The sequence below is a fragment of the Gopherus evgoodei genome, chromosome 7 (genome assembly GCF_007399415.2).
Source record: "Gopherus evgoodei ecotype Sinaloan lineage chromosome 7, rGopEvg1_v1.p, whole genome shotgun sequence".
NCBI lineage: Eukaryota > Metazoa > Chordata > Testudines > Testudinidae > Gopherus > Gopherus evgoodei.
This window is the reverse complement of record NC_044328.1, coordinates 70,617,057-70,643,304: the sequence shown is the minus strand read 5'-3', so window position 1 is coordinate 70,643,304 and position 26,248 is coordinate 70,617,057. Positions and strand designations below refer to the sequence as shown.

Sequence of the window (26,248 nt, the reverse complement as noted above, 5' to 3'; positions counted from 1 at the left end):
ATTAACTAAGATGATGATAATCATGACTTAGCAGTCAGTGTAGACAGGGACAAGCCATGTTTAACACCCCATCAGCTGGTCCATTTTAAGTCCTGTAGAGTTTAACCATGATTAGCTGACGTGGTGTTAAACACAATTATACTTGTGTCTATTGCATTTTAAATCATCCTTAACACTGTGTAAGTTAACACAACTCTTCAAGGTCATGTTCTAACATGACCTAACTTTCTAGTGAAGACAAATCCAGTGGGATTCAGCAGAGCTGGCTGAGTTATCCATTGCAAATAACTTAGCTTAGCTTAGAAAATGTAGCTTTTTTGTTTCTTTTCCCAGACTGATGCCATTTTCTATAATATGTCTGTCATTCGTAAATCATCACCATGTAGTTCATGGGAACAAATTTTGGTCTACGGGTGTGTTTTGAAGTATTAACTCTGTTTGCTATTAGTGCTGTCACTTAAGTCACATGGTAGAGTTTCTGGCCCCTGACTGGATGACTGAAATTTTTAAAACAGGAAAATAATTAATAAATAGCCAGTAAGTAACAGCAAATAGGAGCATTCACACACGATGACCCTTGTTCACATGGAAATATAGACTCGTGTTTCAGAAAACAAAAGAAGCAAAGCTAGCTCTTTTAGACTTTAAAGGGACTTTTACAAAACCTAGTATGGATACAAATATTTTCATGGTGTTTTTTATTAAAGCACTGACAACTGTGGGATTGCCAGATGTAGTGTTTTTAATATGTTTCATTTATATAGCGTTTTGACTAGCTAAGGTCCTGTGCAAACTTTTATCCATTTAAACAGTCCCCTGCAGTGTTGAGAAACCCAGACATGAAAAAGAATGGAAAGAAAGGTCTGAACAGTCTAGTTTCACGGAGTGATGCTGAAAAGGGTGAACACATCACAGAAATGATACAAAGTCTATTTGATGGTTAAAACTCTTTCCAGGTCAATCTTTGAAAATATTCTTTGTGATTCAGTGTTGAAAACACAGGATTTTTGTTTTTAAATCTGCACAATGAGTTTCAACAAACCCAATGTGTAACCACTGCATACTGCAGAAAGGCAATGTTTAACTCAACTTTTGCAGAGCAGTTTCCAGACCTGGGCTCCTATGGCTAGCTCATCTACGTTCTTTGGGGCCTTCAAACAAGTATTTAGTGGAGATGGGATTGAGCAACAGAGTTCAGACCCAGATGGCAGTAAGTGGAGGGTATTTACAAATCCCTACACAGGCAGACAAACAATTAGATCGGAGGTTTCCTGAAGTTCAGAGATGTTTTGAGTTGATTGGGGCCAATGTCGATTACCATACTTGGGTGCTATGGGTTTGCTTGTCCCTTAACTAACTTCATGCCAAGAGAAGCATGTAGCTGCGCCATCCCAGGATGGGCCCAGCCTCGGCAAGGTGGGTTCTTCACCGCTTTCCCCCTTGCTCCTGGGCTGGGCGGGTCACAATCTGCTCTTGGCTTTGATTAGAAGCAGGTCACTTTCTTCCTACCCTGATCCGCTAGTTTAGCTATGCTGGCTAGCACACTGGGGGGCAAAGTCACACCATTGCCTTTTCCCCACCCATCTCTCTGGGGGCAGGGCCCAGGAGTGAGTACTAGGAGTGCAACTCCAGAAATACAGGGAGGTTGTTCCAGGGCTGGTGGAGAAGGGTCCTGCTGGAACACGTGAACAAGGAGACTGGCAGGAGATGAACTCAGCTGGGAATTGGGCCCTCGCGTCTATTTCTCACTCCTCTTCAGGACACAGGTGGGGGAACGTACATGTTATTTTCCAAAGCACATGATACATTTTCTATACTCATCACACTCACACAAACCCCACCATAGATGGGTGCATCACACGCCCTTTGAGCCTTGGCTGAGATTTTCAAAGGGGCCAAAGGGCATTAGGAAATCAATGGGATTTGGGCACCTAACCCCCTTAAGCGCCTTTGAAAAGCGCCACCTAGATCCCTCTTGCTGTAAGCTCGCTGCGCCAGCCAGTCTATTTGGAGCTGTGCAGGTGCGTGTTGAGCATTTCCTTTGCTTGGATGAGAGCCATCTCGGTTGGCACCTCCAGGTGTGGAGCCACCCCTGCGCCCTCCCAGGAGGTGCCATCAGCAGAGCTCACAGATCTGGAGGTGGGGATGGTGATGTAGAGGCCAGTGTCATCCACATGATATGTCTGAGGGGGGTGACAGCCGCCGCTGGTCACTTCACCGATGATGAAAGCTCTGCCCAGCCTCTTCATGATATACACAAACTCCTCAGCTGCCCCAGCAGTAACAGCACCGGTGAGGATGATCAAGCCCTTCTGGGAGCCGTACCGCTCACCTGCAAGAGGCAAGAGCAAGTGTCCTTACAAAGTTCCACTTTCAAAAAAGAGCCAAGGCACAATGCATTGTGGGGATTAAAGGTTAACCCTTTTCAATCCCACCTGGCATTAAAGTCCCTGAAAGAATTTTGAAACCTTCACTCACTTCCCAGCTTGAATGGCATGAATTTGCTTTTTGCCCTCAAATGACACATGGTAAGCAAGGCTGGTCAGTTTCACTTGTGGGGCTGAGTCAGTTTCTCTCTCAGGCTCTCCTGCAGTAACAAGACTGCCACTGTGCGTGAGTTGAAAAGTGGGGGGGGGGGAGGGGAGAGCATGTTTTACATTCATGGGGCTTTCCATGGAATTCAAACACAATAAAATAAAAAAAAAAGGCAAAACATTTCTATTGATCAGAGATTTTGCCAAACCCTTCTATAGAAAATCTCTACTTGGGATCTGAACTGACCTGACGTGTCCCTTACATAACCAGACGGGAACAGTAGATTTTTCTCTTGGTGACAGATTTTCAAAATAGTTCAGCACACTGGGTGCTGGTTGGGTGCTAAGCTCTTTGAAAATCTGGCCCTAGGTACCGCAACAGGAGCTGAACACTTGGAAATCTTATCCTAAGCTTCTTTAAAAATCTGGTCTTTTTAAAGCTTTAAAAGCTTCTATAAGTATCTCTCTGTCATAGATGCCCATGGTGTTACAGTTAATGATTAGGTGAGAGCCCGGGCTGTGGCATGGCTCAAATTCAAAAAGTGTAAAAAAAAAAGCAGAGAACCTGCAAATTGGTCGGAAACAGTCACCAATCCCAGTGATGATGGAACCTGGCGATGTTCTGAACAAAAAGCTCTCAGCCATGCTTTTAGCCGCTTCCATCCCTTCACACAGACCGTATAGACATTCTAGGCTTCAGCATGACACACACACAGAGTGACAACCCTGGGATCTTATTAGATAGCCAACTCCGAGTGATAAGAAAGGGGGCCGCCTCATGCTCGAGGCTTCGCTTCGAGAATTCATTTTAAAGACAACTCATGCCACCAACAAATGAACATCTCCCAGAAGATATCCCCAGTAGTCACAGTGGATACGTAGGGCTGGATCGAACTCCCACTGAAGTCAATGGGATTGTGTCCATTCTCGGGGTTTGCAGCATGCTCAAATAATGATTCACGCTGCTCCAGAACGCTAACCATGTCTAATTATGGCCGTCAGTGCAGCACTTTGGGTCAGCACTGTCTGCGATTTCCCCCCCTTAACATTAAAATCAGTATTTAGGGTTATTTAGTGCTCAAAGGCATTCTTGTAATCATGAGGGAGCTGACACTGTCTAATGCTCAGCGCCCTCCCCTCCCAGGGACGACAGAGTGCTCTGCTCTCCTCAGGACAGCGCCCTAGACTGGCTCAGACATTTGGAGTACATAATTTTCCTCTGCTCATTGCTTTTCCATTCTCCGTACAGGCTGGACCATTTGTGGTAGGGGAACATTGTCTCTGATGGATTGCTAGGAAACCAGCATTCCATGTGTGTGGAAAATAGGTAGAGAGTACCCGTCGACACCTGAAAGGAAAAGCTCTTGCAAAGGGCAATTGACATCTCACCTGTGAGCTGCGGCTGGGTCCAGATCTCACTTGTTGTGTCATTGGGTCGGTTGTAGACTTTATCCAGGAGAACTGGGTGCCCTTCATCAAAGAAGTAGGAGCACAGGGCCGCTATGGAGGAAGTGGGGCCTCCGATATTGTACCTTTTTAAAAGCAAACAAAAAAATCCCTCATCCAGAGCATGCAAGACATAACTGAACACTTGTGGCAAATAGTACAACTGCCTGCCTATCTCCCTCTCACGAGCATCTGCTTTGTAGTGCCTTGTCACCGGATGGCTGGCTGGCCCTTTAAGCTACCCCCAAGCTGAGCCTGATCTGGTGGCTTAATTACCATTAGTGACACAGCTGTGACAGGATCAAGACTGACTACAAAGAGAGACAGAATCCAGTCAGCGGGAGGAGATCGAGGATGTTCTCCCTCTCTGGGAAGGGCATAGTGAAGATAAGCTGAAGAGGCTGTAGGGATGGAACTAGTCCCTGTGGTGGGCCCTGGTGAAGGCAGCGGGACAGTCCTGGATATCAGCGTTCCAGGGGAGGCCCATGGAGCCGAGAAGACCCAGGGAGAAGGTCGAGAGGGCTGGGAGCCGGAGGAGAGGCTGTGTGAACCACAGGCTACTGGGAAGCAGTGTAAGGGGCTAAGAGGTAGGATGTGGCCCATGGAAGCAGCAGCACATCTGAAGGAGCAGACCTAGCTGCTCAGCCCAGGGTCAGCACCAAGAGCAGAAGGTGGGTCTGAGTTCCTCTACCAGGATTTTTGCACCCAGGATGGGGCTGAGGACAGAGCCCAGGACAGGTTTTTTGAGGAGTAGCCCCAGAGAGTGAAAGGCTCTCTTGTTGGGATGCTTGGACTCTCTTTGCCTTGGAGGTGACTGAGCCAGACTGAGCTCAGAGGGCTAAGCTGTGAGCAGAAACAGCCAAATAGGTGAGCAACAGGTGGCTAGAAGTGAAGACCCCTGCAGTACCCTGACCTGATGGCAGGGGGTGCTGTGGCAGCGAGTGCAACTGCTTGCACACCTCCAATAATATGGCCTAGACATCATGGCTTCCATTTACATAGTGCATTCTGCCCCGTGGTATTTGCACCCCTAACGCTGCAGAACTGTGCTTCCGCTTGAGAACCTGAAAGGGAACCTGACCAGAAACAAGACATGAAACTAATTAGGTTTATTTTCCTGGCTCACCCTTCCCCCCACACCCCAGCCCCAAAACGCACAGTGTAAACAAGCAGTGTCAATGGGCACATGGCATTCTTATAGTTCGCTGGGTTTATTAACCTAAGGCTCTTACTAGCAGAAGCAAAGGCCTTTAAAAATGAGCCAATACGCTCAAATTTTGCTGTGTAAATCTATACACTGGATTCCATTTTTAGGCACCAGAATAAGGGGCCTGATTTTCAGCCCCTGCACTGCCCATGAAAGCCAATTGGAGCTGTGAATGTTCAGTGCCACATCAAATCAGGCGGCATATTTGGGTCTCTAAATACTGATGCAGGTCCCTAACTTAGGGCACACAAGGCTGAAAATTTTAGCTCAAGATTTTTAAACTAAGAGTCTCCATTTTGATTCTACATCAGCAGCTCAAGATACAAGTCACAGATATGTCACCCCAGATGGAGCTCCTGCTGTGAAGACACACCATTCCTTTTAAACCCATCACTATTAATGACACCTGCCGTTTCGCTTCTGTAAACAAATGCCATATACGCTGTACCTCTGTGACATAAAGTGCCCCCTAGTGGGCAATCCCGAGCATCTCTAACTGTATATCTGATGGTATGCACAGCAGGTGTATATACACATTAATGTAACGTGCTATAGAGATTTAACAAGAGGCTACTACAAGAATTTCCCTTTTGCCCTGCATCCCGGGGCTGATTTCAACATGCTGATGTAGAGGAGGAGTGGGGGCCTGAGAATGAGTTAATTTGTTTTCCCATTTCAATCAGAACACTGTCTGGTGCACTGTATTGGAAATGTTTAGCCCTTGCTCCCCAGCTGTGATGGTAAGGTGTTCCCCTGCTGTAATTTAACATCCAGGGGAAAGCACAGACCTTGTAGTAGGGTCTGGAGGTAACTGATATTTAGTGCAATCCAGCCAAACCCCAAGGAGGAGTTAGTAGAATCCAGGGGATGACTTCATCAGAGACAGGGAAATCACCCCAGCTTCCTACACGGGGTGGGAATGGCCACAGCGGACTCACGCAGGAGTCAGTGATAGCCAAATCAGACTGAGACTCGGTTCTCCTGTGTGCTAGCCGACAGAGCACTAGACTGGGATTCAGAGGAGACCTGGATTCTAGTTCTGGCTCTGCCAGGGGCCCACTGGGTAACCTTGGGCAAGTCACTTTGTGTCACTCCATGCCTCAGTTTTCCCATCTGTAACATGGGGATAATGATACTGACCTCGTTTGTAAAGCATGTGGAGATCTAGGGATAAAAAATGCTGGGGAAGAGTGCAGCGAGGCTCTGCTGCCAGTACATCCAGGGACCTAGCTGTACATGTCAGAGCCCACGCTGACACTGCTGCAGTTGTCACTGTACTGAGGGGTGTGCGCAGTGCTGGAGGGCTCTGAATGAGGTACAGGAGGCAATGCCATGGTTAATGGATGCCAGTGGATAAGCCTGGACCCTTTGCTTTCCACTTGCTATGCAGCATGAACTCCATTGGGCTCCAGTCATAGTCCCTTTCCTGCAGGACTGCCATTACGAGCTCATTTCCAGCTGGGGGCAGGAGATGAGTTCCCCCCTCCCTCCCCCCATAATGAAATGAGAAAGGTCTTGGAAGGGGAATCATGGGCCAAATTCTTCCCTCTGTTACAATGGTGTAAATTCAGAATAACTCTGCTGACTTCTATGCAGATACTCCAGATTTACACCAGCGTAACAGAGAGCAGAACTTTGGTCTATATAAGGCTGGGCTAGGCTGAGGAACTTACACTAAAGAGCATTGTGACTGCAGCAAAGGATACTGGTAATTCAGCACATGCCATTTTCCTTGTTAGTAAGCGTAGAGCAATCCTGAGTGCAGAACTGCGCTGCTAGGGGTGCTGGTGGACAGGGTGAGGCTGATGTACTGATGAGGGCCGATCAGACCATTTCTGACAGAATGAAATGTTGGAACTGAGATGTTTCAGTTTTGCTGAAGACTGTCAGGCTAAGGAGCGAGGGAATCTCTCACATGCTCTAGCGTGGTGGGTAGGGTGCTGCCCTGGGATGTAGGAAACCCAGATTCAAGTTTCTGCTCTGTTGGAATCAGCGTGATCTGGGAATGAAAAATGATACCCTGCATTAGGCAGAGCTGGGATCTGAACCAGGACCTCTCCATGTGCTGGTGTCCGACTGCCCACTCTGAGGCATTTAGACCCAGCTCTGCTTTAATGCAGGCAGGTTTGGTTTTGTTCCAGTGAGGAACCCAGACAAATATGAAACCTCAGAATGTGCTGTCAATGGGAACTGGTGTCCTCTGGTCCCATTGAAGGAAGGGTGAGTGATGGGGTGATTTCCCTGTCTCTGATGGGGGGGAGAGATAGTTCAGTGGTTTGAGCATTGGCTTACTAAACCCCAGGTTGTGAGCTCAATCCTTGAGGGGCCCATTTGGGGATTGGTCCTGCTTCGGGCAGGGGGTTGGACTAGATGATCTCCTGAGGTCCCTTCCAACCCTAATAATCTATGATTCTATTATCTGAATGTTGAGCTTGTCTTGAACATATGAAACTAAAAAAATTAAACACTGAGTGGACTAGGATGGGACAGTTAACCTTAGACACTGCACCTGGAGGGGAAACAGGGATTGCTAAGCATTAATGGCAGGTGAAGCCCAGCTGGGCTAGGAGTGTGAAGCCAGGAAGTGAGAGCAGGGAGGAGGTCTGCAATCACTCCCTAGAGCTGGTCAGGGACAAGGAGAAGATCCAGGGGAAGAGTAAGTGCTGGGTCCTGCCCTGGACTGGGGACCTTGACAAGTGATTGAGAGGGATGAAGTAGCCAAGGGGAGCAGAAGAATCTCCAGTAGTAAACCCAGAGATAGGCCAGTAGAGAGAAGAATGGGGTAGGAAGGAGCACAGGAAAACAGCTACTGTGATAGAGATTGAGCAGACCTGGAGTGCTAGTCATAGGGCTGGAACCGGGTGGGGTGGGCCTGGGTTCCCCTACCAGACACTGGGAAAGTGGCACAGGACCTGGCAACCTGGAACAAAAGACCACCTGCGACAGCTTGTCTGGTGTCACTTTGTTACCCTGGAATGAGGGCACTAGAGTGACCTGGCCAGACAGGGCCGCCCAGAGGATTCCGGGGGCCTGGGACCATCGGTGGCAGGTGGCTCCGGTGGACCTCCCACAGGCGTGCCTGCGGAGGGTCCGCTGGTCCCATGGCTCCGGTGGAGCATCCGCAGGCATGCCTGCGGGAGGTCCACCAGAGCTGCAGGACCGGCAAGCAGCAGGGCGCCCCCCATGCAGCGAAATTCTAGAGCCAGCCCTGTTTGGTGGCTGGGGGCCCTTCCGTTCTGAGACCCACCACCGAAGTGCCCCGAAGACCTGTGGCGGGGGCCCTCTGCCGGCGAATTACTGCCGAAGTGGGACCCGCCGCCAAAGTGCAGCCCGCTCTTCAGCGGTAATTCGGTGGCAGGGGACCCCTGCTGCGGGTCTTTGGGGCACTTCGGCCGTGGGTCCCGGAACGGAAGGGCCCCCCACCGCTGAATTACCACCAAAGACCGGTTTGCACTTCAGTGGCAGGTCCCGTTTCGGCGGTAATTCGCTGGCGGGGGGGGGGGTCCTTCCCCCCGGAGCAGAAGGACGCCCCCGCCAGCAAAGACCGGGAGCGGAAGAAGCTCTGGGGCCCGGCCCCGCAAGAGTTTTCCAGGCCCCGTGGAGCAAGTGAAGGACCCCACTCCAGGGGCCCCGAAAAACTCTCATGGGGGCCCCTGTGGGGCCTGGGGCAAATTGCCCCTCTTGCCCCCCCCCCGCTCTGGGCGGCCCTGTGGCCAGAGGGCTGAATCATGAAGAGAGAGCACCAGAGTCACAGAGAGTGAGAGAGGGGCCACAGCATGAACAACTGACAGGAGAGAGTGAGAGCTAATCCCACACCTAGCCACACGGAGGTGCACCTGCCATGGGTGGAACCCCTTCACTAACATCCCTGGTTCCAGTCTATCTCAAGCAATTATGTTCTGCCTGCCTAAACTCCCTCTACAATTGCAGGAGAATACACAGTTCTTCTTCACTTCCTGTCTTAAACTGCCCCATAGCATTGCTGAGTGTTGTCTAACAGTTACAAGCTTCCCCTCACACACACACCAGACAGCTGCCTTTCAGACAGAGGGGAGGTGATCCTTGAAGCCAGTTTGTAAAGGCCTTTAGTGGAGGAACCTCTCTTTGTAAATGAAAGTGATTATTTTTCACATGCCATCAATCCAAGGCCACTTTAATTCAGCTAACGATCCCTGCCTGTTTCCCTTCCGATCTTTTTGACTATCTGAGTCTTTGAGGTCACTTTCTTTGGGTAGGGAGGATGACAAACGTTTCTCACCAGGATGCTATTAAAGAGAGTCCTCAGAATGCCAATCTAGAGCAGCTGGCTGGAGAAGAGAGAGACAAAGCTACGAAGCCAGGCAGCGAGATGACAGAGCAGTTGCCTGCCCTGCAGTGCGGATTTCACGTGGTGTTGAGTTGATGGAGTCTACAGGACATGGAAGGAGCAGAAAATGTCAAATGCCTCCTGCCTATGAAAATCCGTGGGGAGGCCGCTGCAAATTTTCTAGCCCACTGTGGAGAGCTCTGGGATGATGAGCATTTTGACAAGACAATAATAATATAGTGGCACTAACTATTTTTATGCAATGGTGGTGTAGCCGTGTCAGTTCAGGATATCAGAGAGACAAGGTGGAGGAGGTGATGTCTTTCACTGGACCAACTTGTGGTGGTGAGAGAGACAAGTTTTCTAGCTACTCAGCTTTCTCACCAACAGAGGTTGGGCCAATACAAGATATTACCTCCCCTGCTTTGTCTCTCTTACTGTACATATGTCCTGCTTCTAGGAAAATGATGTGGAAAATCCAGCTTTGAAGAGAAGGATGGCCCAGTGGTTCAAGCACTAGCCTATGACTTTCAAGACCTGGGCACAAGTCTCTACTTGACCATAGACTTCCTGTATGATGGGAAGCGAGCCACTTAGGTCCCAATCAATAGGAGTTAGGCACCTTTGAGGATCTGGGCCTTATTCTCTTTGTGCCTCAGTTCCTCGTCTGACCTATGGCGATAACAGCCCTGCGTTGTGTGGGGATAAATCCATTAAAGGTGGCAAGTGGCTCAGATAGCACAGGGATGGGGGACAGACCTAGATAACAATGTGATTGCCAGTCCCCAGCATTCAAAAATCAGCAGTTGGGCCCCTCAAAAAAACATGAGATTGGCTGAAAAGTTATGAGATTTTAAAACTCTCATAAACGTTGGATCCTTTGTATTGGGTTCTGTGCCCTGACATGTGCTTGTGTCTCCTTTTCCAACTTCTCACTGCGTCAATGAGGGCTAGAAATCTACTTTAAAAAAAAACGAAACCAGAGATGATTCTCATAGAATCACCAGATTCCAGGAACTGGGGCTTTAAGCAAAACACTGACTATGGCAAGACTCTTGACTGTAATCGACGTGTGTGTTTCTGCAGCGTTTGAAGCCGTTTCTGACCCTGGGATTATTTTTTAGGTAAATATTTGCTGGTTGTGTTGGGGCCTTATAAATGGTAGCTCTGGGCTGAGGCAAGAAAACCACCAAGGGGAGTGCTGTATAAAAGAACTATTTGCATCTGTGTAGATGATTGATAAGACAAAGAGCAGCAGCAACTTGCACTTAAGAATATGCAGCATTTTTCATACGTTGGGCAGCTCAGTAAAGTTGTTTAAAATTAGGCATGTGATTAAGTGCTTTGCTACAACTGGGCTTTGGAGGGCTAATGGAGAGTGGGGGGATTGGAACGGTGGCTCTAAGCCACCTCCATGCTCCCCACTCACGGACCAATCTGCACTGATGTAACTTAGTGCAGCCCATAGGAGTATCTATTTTTATACTAGTGAATCACTTGACGATCACCTATAATACAATATATCATTAGCAGGGCCGGCTCCAGGCCACAGCGCGCCAAGCGCATGCTTTGGGGTGGCACGCCGTGGGGGGCGCTCTGCTGGTTGCCAGGAGGCCGGCAGGCGGCTCCGGTGGACCTCCTGCAGGCGTGCCTGCGGAGGGTCCGCTGGTCCCACGGCTCCAGTGGAGCATCTGCAGGCACACCTGCGGGAGGTCCACCGGAGCCGCGGGACCACTGGACCCCCCCACAGGGAAGCCTGCGGGAGGTCCGACGGAGCCGCGGGACCGGCGAACGGCAGAGAGCCCCCCGCGGTGTGCTGCCGTGCTTCAGGCAGCGAAATTGCTAGAGCCGGCCCTGACATTAGCCATACATGCAGGTAAGCAAAGGCACGTACAGTCAATGCTTGTACAGAAATCAGAGGTGGAAAACAGCCGGGAGGTCCCAGCCCTGTGTCAGTTCAGAGTTGTTTCCCATGGTAGTGGTTTTCAAACTTTCCTTCTGGGGACCCAGATGAAGACAATTGTTGATGCCTGCAACCCAATGGAACTGGGGATGAGAGGTTTTAGGTGTGGGAAGGGCTCAGGGCTGGGGCAAAGTGTTGGGATGCAGGGGTGAGGGCTGCACGGTGGGTCTGGGAATGAGGGGTTCAGGGAGTGGGAGGAGGTCTGGGCTGGGGCAGGGGGTTGGGGTGTGGGAGGGGGTCAGGGCTCTGGGCTGGGGGGGTGCAGGCTCTGGGGTGGGGCTGAGAAGTTTGGGGTGCAGGAAGAGGTTTTGGGTTTGGGTAGGCTCAGGGCTGGGTCAGGGACTGGAGGACGGGGATGGGGCATGGATTTACCTCCAGCGGCTCCCGGTCAGCAGCGCAGCCAGGGTGCAGAGGTAGGATTCCTGCCTGTCCTGGCACTGTCGACTGCAGTATGCCTGAAGCGGCCAGCAACAGGTCCGGTTCCTAGGCAGAGGCATGCAAACGGCTCTGTGCTGCTCTCGCCTGCAGGCACTGTCCCCTAGATCCTATTGGCCAGGAACTGGTCAATGGGAGTGCAGAGCCAGTGCTGGGGGCAGCGGCAGCATGCAAAGCCCCCTGGCCCCACTGCCTAGAAGCTGGACCCACTGCTGGCTGCTTCCAGGGCGCAGTGTGGTGTCGGAGCAGGTAGGCAGTAGCCTTTCTTAGCTAGGCAGCACCACCAATGAGACTTCTAACATCCTGGTCGGCAGTGCTGACTAGAGCGACCTAGTGTCCGACATGCTGTGACCCAGTACTGGGTTGCTACCCAAACTTTCAAAAACACTGTCCTATGGTATATTTCCTAGGTTTCTTATCTAGTTTTCAGTGGCCCAAGTGATGGAGCTATTTCCCTTGAAACATCATTCCATATGCTAATAGATCTTACTGTTAGGAAATTTTCCTTGGATATTTACCCTGAATTTTCCTTTTCTTCATTTCATCCCTTCAGCGTTAGCTGACCTGGCATGACAGTGAACCACATAAATCTAGTTCTGAAGAAAATTCAGACTGGAACTAAAGCACACATTTTTAACAATCAGAGTAATTAACCTTTGGAACAACGTACCAAGAGTCGTGGTGGATTCTCCATCACTGGCAATTTTTAAATCAAGATTTGATGTGTTTTTAAAAGATCTTTTCTATGAAATAGTTTGGGGAAATTCTCTGGCCTGTGTTACACAGGAGATCAGACTAGATGATCACAATGATCCCATGTGGCCTTGGAATCTATGAGTTCACTGTTTCAAATAAAATGATACTTAAATAGAATACGTGGTGAATTTTCTGTCCAGAATTTACCTCATGTCTATGATTAATGCATCTGTGTGAACAATCTTCTTCCAAACATGCTCCACCAGCAGCTCAGACACCTGGGTTAGAAGACTGCAGTCTCCAAACATATCGAATCTCAGGTAGCCAATGTTGTTTTCAAATACGTTGGTGCGGAAAGAAAATTTAATCAGATCTTCAAATACTTCTGAAAAAGGGATCTGAAAGAGTTTGCAAAAAAAAAAATCATTATCTGGCACTGCACTCTTGGCATAAGATTGGAGAGAAATTACATGTATCAGGTTTAGCCCATGTTGGGCATATGTTAGGAATCTCATGTTCAGAATGTCATATGGTGGTCATGTGTTAGGAATGTCATGTGGGATACTTGTTTTAAGAGTCTGATATGTTAGCCATGTATAAGGAATATCATGTGGTGGACATGTGCTAAGATGCTTATATGAGGGACATGTGTCAGGAATGACATATGGTGCCCATGTGCTAAGATTCTTTTATGTGAGACATGTGTCTGGAATCTCACATGCGGGGCAGTGATTAACTTTATTTTGTTCATCTGGATGTTCCAGGGCAAACATTGAAAACAAATAATGAAAGACAAAGTGTGGCCAATGAGTAGAAAAATGTATCCATGGATGAGGTCTGCTTGGGCCTAATTTTAGAAGATTCCTTAGCATACTCACAGCACAACTAGGTGGTAATGGCTGGCAGGAGCGGGGCATGCAGCTGCCACCACAACAACCCCACAGGCAGGAGAAGGACAATTGACCTGAGTTGGGTTCAACAGGATCCAGTTGTTCTCCCACTCGGCACAGCCCAGACTCGACATTTGTTGTAGGGTCCTGTCAGGTTCGAGGGCAGGGCTCTAGTCCCTGTAATCCCTGTCTATAGTGGGGCCATGGCTTGCTCCTCCAGTCAGACTTCAGTGCTTTGCCTGCACACTCTATGACTGGAACACACCCTTGGGCTAAGACTCTAGATGCACGTCCCAGCTCTGCTACAATGTCTGTGTGACCTTGGGCAAATCCCTTCATTCCCCCTATTAAATGTCCCCATCCTACAGGAGAGCTGAGAAACTCCGTTTACAAATGCTGATGGGACACTCAGCTATGGCAGTGATAACAAGAACCTGCCCAGACTGAATGCAGCCAACAGTTTGAGGTAAATGCACACAATGGACAGTGTTTTTGCCTCTGCAGGTACAAATGTGCCCTTCCACATGCATCACAAAGGACGGAGTAGCATTATTCCCATATTACAACTGGGGTATAGACTGGAGAAGTAACTCACCCAGGTCTCCCAACTGCTAGTCCACTGTTTGGCCCATTAGACAATGCTACTCGGTGGCCCAGGGCTTTGCTTTCTCTTTGCTCCTGAAGCTGATATCTGCTGCCATGAACCCAGTGCCTTTTGCAAAACCATAACTTTGACTGCTGATCCCAAGTCCCTGCTGGTACCAGCTACTGCCCTAACCAGAAGAGCTGACTTGCAGATTCCCTTTCTGTCCCTCTTTCCTCTCTGCACCCTCTGGAAAATAACCCCGCTGGCTGGGCTGCAGACAGCTCAGTTCAATGCTGCTGACCAGTGACAGCCATGCAACTTGATCTTCCCGGGGTCCTTTGATTAATGAGTCACAGGTTTAAAGAAAAAAGCCAGTGTTCATTGTGTTGTTCTAATGCTGCTGGTGCAGAAATGCTGAACCCCTCCTTGCAATGGAGAGGTCAGAAAAAAAACCCATCTACAGATGTGTTTCTTCTCAGTAAGAATTAACCCACAAATAGTACTTCATCTGTAAGCACAGATCACTGGAATATACCTTCACAATGATCTGGCCCCATTAGAAAATAAGGGTGGGCTCTGGGCCAGCCCACCCTGTTCCTTGACATGGTCCCTTTAAGGAATAAGTGTTTAAGGGAGCAGCGGACCAGCTAATGAATGGGGTTCAGGTGGTAATCAGAGAGATCTCACCTGAGCAGGATCAAAACCTAGCTGTTTGTTCACTTGCTGGAAGGAAAACTCTATAAAGTGGGGCTGGAAGGTGGCTGTTGGGGAAGCTGGCTTGAGCTATATCATAGTCCTGGGAAAGGAGGTTGTGGAATGCCTTAGCTGGGGGAAGGGGTAGAGAAAACTGGATATTTAGAAACTGTAAATTGGAGGCTAGCTAGGGGAATGTTACTGTGAGTACTCTGGGCTGCAAACAAGTTATCTTGGAGAAGTAAGAGGGAGCTGAGAGTGGGGCCCCGCTCTATATCAGGGATGACCCACTGCCCTTAAGCATGTTGGTTAAGAATAAGCTCTGTATTTGTTCACACTTACATGGTATATGATATAGCTTCCTATCCACTCAATGAACACGCTGTAACCAATCTGTGTCCATTTCAGAGCTCCACACTTGTTTGAAGTGTCACCAGCTCTCCTGACTTTATTGTGAGTCTTGTGTTAATTGGTATTTGCCTTAAAGCCCCAGATCATGGAGTCATGTGAACAGGACAGCATCTCAATTTGGCCTTGATGGCTGCAGAGTAAAGCTGGAAAAAATGGGTATCTCAATGGCTCAAAAGCTGAAAGGCAAATAAAAAGCTTTCTTTGTTTCCAAATCTCATGATTTTGAGTGGCCAGATGCCTGGTTTGTTTTTTAAACGTGAGTGATTGACAATAGTGGGTTATTTCCTCTTGCACAATTGGAAATTCATGACAGCCATGGCTAAATTAAAAGGGTTGAATTGTTACATATAAGCTCTCTGGGCCTTAATAAGAACACCAGAAGCAGTGTGGATTAGAATGGCGATTTTTCCTGTGCCAACAGACAAGGCCCATGCCACCTGAGTGACAGAAGAATTGCTATTAACTAACTGGATAGGGTCCATGGGCCCTGTCCTGTAAACAGAGTGCACAAGAATAACACTATGTGAATGAGACTGTGTGGCATGATGCAGGGCTAGGATGTTGGCCTGACCCTCAAAGGAGTGGGTTCAATTCCTGGTTCTGCCACTGATCAGCTCTATGGCCTTGGGCATGTCACTTCCTTACCCCCTCCCTCAGTTTCCTCTCCACTCTTTATCTGTCTTTGGAGCAGGGACTGCCTCTTAATATGTGTTTGTGCAACACCTAGCACAATGGGGCTCTGATCTCAGAGCCTCTAGGTGCTTCTATACTATAAATAAACAGCATTGCCAACTCCAGGCATCCAAAAATGATGGGCCGTACCCCCTTGCAATCCTGAGATGGCTTAAAAATCATGAGATTGTAAAAAAAAAAAAAAGTCCATTTGGGTTCTTTTTCTCTAGTGTGTGGTTTTTAAACCTTGGGAATTACATCCAGGTTGTGTCTTCTCTGCAACCAGCAGGGCTGGAAACATACTTCTTTTTCAAATGAAAACTGAGGTTCTCATGTAATCACAGCACTCTACCAGCCAGAGCGTCCAGAAAAACACATAGTTGGGTAGTTCTAATTCCACCCAGCAGGGAGCAGTGGTGCACAAACTCACTAGCCCGCCGGCCACCACAGAGCTATTTTAACAGGTATCTTGTAAATTAATATTCTGACTGGAGTTACAGTTTGCAACATTTCTATTTCCAGCCAAAGCCAGTGGCCTATTATAACCGAAAGGAAAGCTTGCAAGTACACTGGAGGCACCAAATTTAGGTTTTCGTACAAAATCAGTTTTACCAAACCTCAAAATGAATGGGCACTTTTAAACAGACTGGTTTGGTTTCACTTTTAAAAATATGTCTCTTGCTGCGTTGTTGTAAATCCTACATGTAACTGCATTGTGCTAATGTGTGAGGATCAGAAAGAAGCAAAAGCAAGAGACAGAGAATCCCAGAAGATTAGGGTTGGGAGGGACTTCTGGGGGTCTGGGTCGCCGCGTTACCGTGGTCCAGCCCGAGCGAAATGTCAAAAGGAAATAAACAGCATGAAGAGTGAAGAGTCAAGTAGATGTGTATAGGAGCCAGATTCTAAGATGGTGTAAACTGGCACAGCTCCATTGACTTTAATGGGGTTACACTTATACACACCAGATGAGAACTGGGCCCACAGTTAAATTCTTTCATTTGCTGGTAGTACAATAGGTATTGATTATTTTCCCCGTCTTGACACTGTCCCTTTAAGCAAAGTGCTATGCCTTTATTCATTAGTGTGGCCAAGCAAAAAGACATAAGCATAAGCAACCCTTCACCTCTACCACTGAACTATCCATAAACCCCCTTGTTCCTCCCCAAGCACTGACAATACCCCAGAAAGCACCCCCAGGGTTAGAGACTGTGCATACATAATATTTACCTAGGAAAGGGAAGATTTGATATGCAAGGACAGTTACTGTTTAAAATGAATCCTCTTACCAGAGACTTGCATTGAGGAGGCAACCAGGGGCCCCATTCTCAGCTGGATGCAGGACCGGTGCTAGGGGGTTGAGCGCCCTAGGCGCATGGCAATTTCGCCGCCTTGCGCGCTGGTGCCGCGGTTCTGGTGGAACTGCTGCTGTCCTGCCTGCGGACTGTCGGCTGCTCCCACGGCTCTGGTGGAGCTGCCGCAGTCGTGCCTGCGGGAGGTCCACCGGAGCCGCGCGAGCAGCCGACCGTCCACAGGCACCACTGCGGCAGCTCCACTGGAGCTGCCTGCAGCCCCCTCCAGCAAAATGCCGTCCCCCAATAATTCTGGCAACCTAGGCGATTGCCTAGCCCGCCTAAATGCAAGCGCCGGCCTTGGTTGGATAAGCAGAAAATTAACCCCCAAATTTAGAGGGTTAGTAGGAGCTTAGAGTCGAGGGTCCCATCTGTGACCCTTGTCATTTGAACTTGGGGCATCACATGTGGAAAAATCAAGCAGCATGTCCTTTCTGCCTCAACCCCATGTAACTTACAAGGCCTGGTGTTCATTCACATGGATGTCTCAGTACACAAATGGAAAAGTCCTAGGAGACTTTGTGGTTTGGGGGAGAGAGAGACTGGAGAATCAGCCCAGAGGATAAGCCCGGGGAGCTGGAGCGAGGGTTGCCGAATGGGCATCCGTGAGGATATGGGATGCTGCTTCACAGCAAAATTTTGGGCTATGTTCTGAACAGCAGACGCAAACGTAATGCTAGCCCCTGGGAAACCTGACTGGGCAACTAGCCTTTTGTATATCAGGGAACTCCAGCTAGCACTGACCTTGCTGCTATCACAAAGAAGATCTCTTCACTCGCTAAGCGCTGGTTTAGTGGCTATGCCGGTGGGGTGGGACACACCAGGGCTCCATGCAAGTCACCTGCATCCTTCCCCTTCTTCTGCCCGCACACTGTCACTTTGTTCGGTTTTATTATCAGGGTCAAGCTAAAGGGAACCTCACTTTTGAGGGACTGGCTGGCTCTGAAGATTGGTGCCTCTCATTTTAGGAAGGATGTAGGCAGTAAGCTGGAGGGGTTATTATGGCAGTGAATGAAACTGCCCTGGGAAAGATTCATCTACTACAATTTGCCACTCGGGAATGCAAGCTTCAAGGTGACCTTGAGGTGTGTGCTCTCTGGACAGTGGCACTGGGGTTCTCAGGAAAAATGCATAGACAGCACCCCCTTGTGGCAGCTAGAGCAAGGCAGAGGCCAATTTCCATCCTGCACAGAGGGTCAATAGGGGAGCGAGGCCCCTGTCTCAGAGTTGAGGGAGGCAATGATGTTACTCTGGGCTGAGTCCATTTTCTGCTGGCACTGGGCCAGCTGTTGTAGTTGGCTATGGAAAGAGCAAAGAGGGGACGTTGCTGGAGCTTCATGGGCCTCTTGCTGCCCCAGTGCTCCCCACAATAGCATCCCCAGCCTCTACTGCTCCCTCCCTGTCACCAGGTTGAGGCTTTCGCCTCCAGCTCTTAGTCCACTCCTGCTCTCACCTCTGAAAATTCCCTGAGCCCAGCCTCCCCTTATCCAGCACTTATCGCTCTCCCTGTTCATACTCTACCATAAGAGAGTCTGCTCCCAGACTGCTGCCCACCCTTAGCTGACTGTCAGACCTTCTCTGCTCCTAAGAAACACATTCCCTCTTGGAGGCTCCTGACCCCTTTCCATTCTCCCCCTCTACTCTTATGGAGGAGTCATCTTACCTCTTCCAATCCCTGCCCTTGACAAACAGGACTGAACAGAAGCATTACTGAGTGTGGGGTGAAATCTTCACCCCACTGAAGTCCCACTGGCTTCACCAGGGCTGGAATTTCATCTCTGAGGTGCTAAGTAACATTTTTATTCTATGAATCTGCTTCCAACAATCAGGGTTCACCTCAGGCAATAAAAGCCACTCATAAATAACTATTACACATAGAGGGGAGGACAGGATTGACTTGCTGGATGGCACTTTTAGGGACCTGACAGCAGATCGCCAGTGAGGCATGGCCCATATTTTTGTGGGAGCAAGTAGCTCCCATAAAAGATTCCCTTTAGCCTGGGAACTGGGAGGTGGATGAGCAATGGAACAGAGAATCCATTGATTGGTTTCCCTGTTTTTAGCATAAATTCTTTCTCACAGCCAAGGGAAGGGACAGCACCTCTGGGTGAACAAACCTATAACAAGTACCCTTCCCTGGAAATGCTCAATCGTGATCCCCAGGGCCAGAGACTGAGAGCATGGCACAGGGTCACCCCCCATGATAAATCGTACAAGCCAAAGATCTCATAGGGTGGAAGCCCAAGGATCTCCTTTCTCAGGAAAATGCTCGACCATGTGGTCCGCTCCAAAAGCAAAATAAGGCACTCTTCCAAAGGTGATGTTAAGAGCTCTAGGTGTAAGTTGTCTGGGTCAGAGATGCTATAGCTATAACCAAGGAGGGACTGAGTCCACCTGAGATGTAATTTTAACAAATGACTCCTGGGAGTTCTCTCCAGCACAACATCAAAGAAGAGAGTTTGCTGGGGCATGCCACTGTATGAGAAGCTCTCCCAGGCAAACTGCACAGTGGGGGCAAAAGTGCATTATTAAAAATCAAATTCTCATTGAGGTTATCTAGTGTCTATCCAGCCACATTTCCAAGTCAAAGATCAGCCAAGCTCTCTAATGTTGATTAGGAGGCCAGTAAGGAGTGCATGGTCAATATAAGGGATTTCCCTACAATCCTAGGAGTCAAAGAAAATGAGATGGTGGGTATGGTCATTTTATACATGCAGAAGGGTAGATTACAAAATGCAAGGACATGTCTCTTGTTGAAGACCCTCAGAGCAACCACTTCATCTCAGATCGAAAAATCAATGCCATCAAGGTAGGTCATGCAAGTAATGTACTTACTGAGGCCAACTTAATACAACATGGCAAAACTAGAGCATCTGAGAAGAAGTCAGAAGTCACCTGGTATGTGATATCTTCCATGTAATCAGTGGTATGCTCCCACCCCCCACCCCCAGCAACCCCTTCATGTTCACAGGTGAATTCACTGGTCATGGGAGAGTTCACCTCAGCTGCCCCAGAGCAGTGACCGTGCAAGGTCCCCCTACAAAGCCCTGTATGTTCTCTGCCCCTTTGGGCCTTGGCCTCTGTGCTAGAGCCTGGGAAACCTGGGAGGTTTAGAAATACGGGCCAGGAATGTAGCTGGGGTCCTTAACTCGCTGCACACAGCCCTAGAACCCACGTGACAGATGCTAGTGAGTCCCAAGCTGAGCATGTGAGAGCCTTACCTGCATTGGCACAATCCCTGGGATGTGATCCTTGGAGTGCTCTGGGATGTGGGCTATTTTCAGGTGCGCGTCTCCAGACAGGGCTTGTAGGTCAGCTGCCACCTTCTTGGCCAGCTCCTCTTCAGAGTTAACCATCTTGTAAGTGTCCCTGGAGGCGAGGGCGGTGATCTTGGTTGCCACGTCAGCCCCCACGTCCGCAAAGGCGTAGTTGTCTGCCACCAGCTTCCCCACCGTCTGCAGCACACCGGGCACCTTGGCGCGCAAGGTGGCGATCTGCTGGGCTGCAGCCATGGCTTCGCTCGCCTGGATGGTGATGTGCGGCTCCACCCCTGACACACTCCACACTTTTCTAGTGAGGGGGCTGAGCACCACCTGGCTGGGGATGGAGGCATACAGAGAGCTGTTGCCAATTTGGTAGATGCCCCCTGAGAGCGAGCCGCCCATGGTGGGTTCACCAATGACTGTGGCCCGATGCAGATCCTTCATGGAGTGGGCAAAGGCTTCGGCCGCTGAGCCACTCATGTGGCTGGTCAGGATGTAGATGTCCTTAAGGGAACCGTACCTCTGGCCAGTGACTTGAGAGAGGGTCCATACCTCAATGCTCTGGGAGGTGCTGCGGTCAAAGATAGTGTAGAGGTGCTGCCGGGGCTCGGGCTCAAAGAAGTAGGAGCTGAAGATGGGCACGGCGGTAGAGTAGCCACCCATGTTGTACCTCATGTCGATGATCATTGCGTCAGTGCCTATCAGCTTGTCCCATACCAGGCGCACTAGCTGCGGCCCAATGGCCTTCATCGTCTCTGCTTCAGCCATCATGTCGAAGCGCAGGTAGCCTAGGTTGCCTGGCAACACGTCAACTTTGAAAAGGGCCTCAGTGATGTAGGCCAGCTCCTCTGGAGTGGGGATCTTGTTAGGGGACTGTTCCTCTGGGGTGGGCTCCACGTGGCTGTGGAAGACATGCAGCCGGTGGTCTCCTGAGGCCTCCTGCAGGTCATTGGTGAACTGGGAGGCCAATGTCTCCAAGTCCACAGCTGAGCGGTAGCCACCTTGGGCCCACTTGGTGCTTAACATGGCACTGGCCTTCCCAGCTACCTCTGGGACGGCATAATGAGCCTCTAATAGCTGTCCAGTGCTTTCCACAAGTGCTCCCATGGCCTGATGGAAAGCCAGCACCTCCCTGGCCTTCTCTAGTGCCTCTTCAGCCAGCACGATGGCATCCGGCACCACACCGCCACCCAGCCAGCAGTCTCCATGGTTGTCGACAAAGGTGATGACAGGCACGGTGATGGTGAGGCCCTGGGTGATGTCCTCCACTGGCTGCAGCAGAGGGAAGGTGCGGGTGTGTGAGAGGCTGCCCGCTGTGATCTCACCGATCAGAGTGGCACGGCCCAGGGACTGCATGAGGTAGGCAAATTCCTCAGCGGCAGTGGCTGTACGGTGGCTGATGAGCAAGTAGATGCCACGCTGGGCCCCGTAGGGCTGGCCCAGTAGCCCAGTCTGGCTGTTGTGCTCCTGTGTGCGGTTAGTGCGCCTGTCATAGGTAGTGAAGAGGTGGATAGGGCCGGTGGTGGGGTCCTGGAAGTAAGAGAGCAGCAGGGGCACGGCGCCTGAGGATGGGCCCCCAGGATTGTAGCGCAGGTCCACAATCAGGTTCTCAGTGGCCTGGAGGGGCTCCCACACCTTGTGCACGATGTAGGGGCCAAGTTTAGCCAGCACGGAGGCATCAGCGAACTCATCAAAGCGCATGTAGCCTACATTTCCTGGCAGCACTGACACCTGGAACACGGTGTCCACCAGGGCCCGCTGCAACTCCTCATTATTGGGCAGGTCAGCGGCCACTGGGATCTCCTCCTCCACGGGTGAGATAGCAGCCTCACCTGGAGCAGTGACCCGGAGCAGGAGGCGTGGGTCCTCAGACACAGCCTGCAGTTCAGCGTTGAGCTTGGTGGCCAGGTCCTCGACAGACTGGATGGAGGAGTAGTTGAAGGCAGAGAGGTGCTGCAGCAGCACGGGCACCCGCTCTGCCAAGGTGTAATAGTCCTGCAGTATGCCCATGAGGCGGCTGATCATTCCAGGCACTGCCCTGCGAACTGACAGGATGGCCAGGGCCTTCTCCAGGGCCTGCTCCATCCGGCTGGCTACACATGGCAGCACCCCAGTGACCTCCCAGCTCTGCCCACCCCCACTTAGAGGGCTCACAGACCGCGATACGGGCACTGTCATGTAGAAATTGGAGGCACCAATCCGCAGCTTCTGGACATCAAGCGAGCCCCCAGCTGTCCTCTCCCCCACAATGATGGCTCTGTGCATGTGCTTGAGGATGTAAGCCACATCTTCAGCCACCCCAGTGGTGTGCCGGCTGATCAACACGACAACATCTTTGTCTTTGCCATACCTCTCACCCAGCACCTGGGGCAGGGTCCATATCTCCATGGTGGTGTTGGAGGGCCGGTGGTATACCGTGTCCACATGCAACACCTTGTCAGCTTCGTACAGATAGGAGATGATGAAAGGGATGCCAGTGACCTGCCCCCCAGTGTTGTAGCGCAAGTCTAGTACCAGGGCAGAGGTCCCCATCAACGCCTTCCACACCTTTTCCACCAGGAAAGCCCCAATCTTCTGCACAACCTCTTGGCCGATGATATGATCGATCCTCAGATAGCCCACGTTTCCCCCCAGCTGTTCATGCTTGACCACATGCTGGATAAGATCCAGGAGCTGCTCCCGAGTGAAAGAAGTCTCATCTTCTTGCTTTGGAGCAACAGGAGCCAACGGCTCATAGGAGATCACCAGCCTTGGGTCATTCAAGGCACCTTGCACACCAGCTGTCAAGACATTGGCCAACAATTTGGGATCTGAGATGTCCAGGATCTCCCCACTCTTGATGGCCTGTTCAATAGCATCTTGCATCCCCACCAGGTTTTCGGGGAAGCAATAATTATCCAGAAGGACCTTGGCCATGTCCAGCACCAGATTTGGCTGGAAGATTTCCTCAGTACACACATTGCAGAAAATCAGAGCTGATAACAACAAGAGAGATCCCCCAATCATTTTGAATCATTAGGAGGAGGAAAATAAGTTGCACCTTAATAAGAAATCAGAGATGCTTGTAGATCTAGACAGGTTCAGCTCTCCACTGACCCTCTCTGTCTGTGAATCAGCACTGAAAGTCCAGTGTTAAATCTGGGAGAACTGACTAGATAAGTCTTTTATCTGCATTAAACCTCTAATCTCATTAAACTGGAGTGCATCAGCCAAAGTGCACGAATAGATGAAGGTCAGCATCATGCCACTTTTCAAACCTCTTATGAAACAGTAATGAAGTACAGTCAAGGAGACGTTTATTCCAAGTTGTTGGACTCATAGGTCTCCCTCTGACAGTTAACTGCTTTCAGTATACCACTGCCCATTTTAAACTGGTCCAGACTTATCAACCTCAAATCATTTAAATGCAGAGCCATTTGGTGGAGAACCACAATTAGAAGAGCAATTATCCAACCTATTATTGTCACTTGTGGCAAAATAATACCTGGAGCATTCTGAATTAGCCTAACCTGAATTAGCCTAGGTATTTTTGCCCTGGTGATTAGAATTCTCTGTCCTTGGTATTTTCGAGCCCACTGTCTGCAACAGGCTGTATTTACAGCCTTCAATTACGGCATCTCAATTGGAAACACAGAACATTTGGAAACAGCCTATTCATTTCAGTGGTGACAATTCTCATCATTTTGAATGGGGGCTGTGTAAAATACATTTGCTTCAACATACTGCAGCTAAATCTGAGGTGACTTTAATCTTCATAATTTGCACTCAATGAGGATTTACTGGTAATACCACAGGGTAACATATGGTCGTGTCTGGCGGCAGCTTCCAGCCAATAGACATTCGACTTGATATACTAAAATAGAACTATGTTTGCCAATGTCTTCTGAACCCTATTGTATTAAGGGTTTGAAAGCGGATCAGCACGAGCGGGATGCAGCTGCTGGTGGCATCCATTTGAACTGTCAACATGCCGAGCTACAGGGTGACATAACAAAGACACACGATAGGGCCAGATTCTGGCTTTACCTTTGAGACAAGTGCTGGCTGAGTGATGATTCTCCGAGCCATGAGGCAGATGCAAGAATAGCCCAGGGAGAAGGAGCTGCAGTCTTTTCACACTGCTTCCAAAATGAAGAATGTGCATCAACCTGTTGCCATGTTCCGGTGGGTGCATAGGGGTTCTGGCCATCCCCCCTCAGTGCCGTGGAGTGGTGACTGACTTCTAGACGACCTCTGCTCTGATCAAAGCACTACTTCAAATGGGAATTATTTTGAGGAAGTTCTATGGCTTTTATTACACAGGAGCTCAGACTAAATGATCACACTGGTCTTATCTGACCTTGGGATCTGCTTCACCCATGATTCATATTCTGCCTATGTCCTTTCTGGGCAGTGGTGCAGGCATTTTCCATAGGCTAGTATGACTGTAGTCCACTCCACACACAAGTGTGCATTAGCTATAAAGGTAGCTAATAAGAATAGCTAATTAGCTAATAGAATAACCAGAGCTGATAAAAAAATGCAGAAACATTTCCATGGGGGTTTTTTTGCCACAAATTTGAGTTCTCCACCACTCTATAAGATGTTTGGAGGGGGAAAAGGCAAATCATTTTCATAGACATAGACAAAGATCATTTCTAATAATAGCCTGAGCTAATTAAAAATACCAATAATTTTCTCTCAGGACATTTTTGGGGAAAAAAATCAATGTTGTCATTTTTGTTAGAATTTCCAATGAAATAATTTTTTTGATGAAAAGCTGAAACAAAAAACTGTTTTCAGTAAAAAAAAATCAGTGTTTGGTAACATTTTTTGAGTTTCAGTCTTGAAAATTTCTTCTGAACATTTTTTGCTTTCCATTTTTTTTCAGCAAAAGAATTTCAGCCATGTCTAATCATAGATTCCTAGCTCCCAAGGCCAGAAGGGACCAGTGTGATCATCCAGTCTGACCTCCTGCACAGCACAGGCCAGAGGATCTCTCCTAAATAATTCTGTTTGAGCTAGAGCAGATCTTTTCAAAAAGCTCCAATATTGATTTTAAAATCACCAATGATGTAGAATCCACTATGACCATTGGTAAGTTGGTCCAATTCCCCTCACTGTAAAAAATGTGCACCTGATTTCCAGTCTGACTGTGTCTAGCTTCACTTCTGGTCATTGGAATCTTGGATCTTGGCTCCCTGTTGAACCTTGGCTCATGTTTAGAAATGAATGCATGAGGTCTGGAACTGTTTGGCCATTTTTTTTTTCCATGAGGACTCTGCACTGATAGATTTAACCTGAAACTACTGAAATACAATGAAGAGGCTGTTCCCTTTGAGGGAAGGATGGTCCAGTGGTTTCGGCACTAGAGTGGGAGACCCAGATTAAATTCCTAGCTCTGCCATAGACTTCCTGTGTGTTCGTGGATAAATGATTTGGTCTTTTCATGCCTCAGGTCCCCATCTGTACAATGGGGATAATACCACTGCTCTGCCTCAAAGAGGGACGATGTGGATAAACATATTAAGGGCTGTGTGGTGATCAGATACTGTAGTGATGGGGGGCCAGACAAGAACCTGAGATACAAATAGAATCAGAGTGCCAGAAATCCAGCAAGACAGCATGTTCTTATGAAATTTCCAGTTCAGTTTGGCAGACTCAAGAGGTTGTGACTGACAAGCAGCTGGACCCAGAGGAAGCCTCCCCACCCTGAATCTGCTCTCCAATGGCCAGATCCTCAGCTTTAGTATTGCTACACTGATTTACACCAGCTGGGGATCTGGCTCATTAACTCCAACGGGGTGATGCTAATTTA

At 49.1% G+C, this 26,248-nt stretch overlaps 1 protein-coding gene across 1 annotated transcript; it reads right to left on the bottom strand.

Moving 5' to 3' along the window:
• Positions 1-1,648: 1,648 nt before the first annotated feature.
• RBP3 (retinol binding protein 3) lies at positions 1,649-23,457 on the bottom strand. Its single transcript, XM_030570589.1, has 4 exons — positions 20,410-23,457; positions 12,795-12,985; positions 3,924-4,066; positions 1,649-2,332 (listed from the first exon to the last, which is right to left on the bottom strand). The coding sequence occupies exons 1-4, from the start codon at positions 23,455-23,457 to the stop codon at positions 2,004-2,006; spliced, it is 3,711 nt and encodes a 1,236-aa protein (XP_030426449.1). The 3' UTR covers positions 1,649-2,003.
• Positions 23,458-26,248: the final 2,791 nt, after the last annotated feature.

What these genes read in the sequence shown, in the direction of transcription:
- RBP3 (XM_030570589.1), bottom strand. Translation starts at nt 23,457, where the DNA reads ATGATTGGGGGATCTCTCTTGTTGTTATCAGCTCTGATTTTCTGCAAT. An exon ending in CAGGGATTGTGCCAATGCAG is followed by an intron (nt 12,986 to 20,409) that starts GTAAGGCTCTCA and finishes AAACTCTTTCAG; the next exon opens with ATCCCTTTTTCAGAAGTATT. An exon ending in GACCCAGCCGCAGCTCACAG is followed by an intron (nt 2,333 to 3,923) that starts GTGAGATGTCAA and finishes TGCCTCTTGCAG; the next exon opens with GTGAGCGGTACGGCTCCCAG.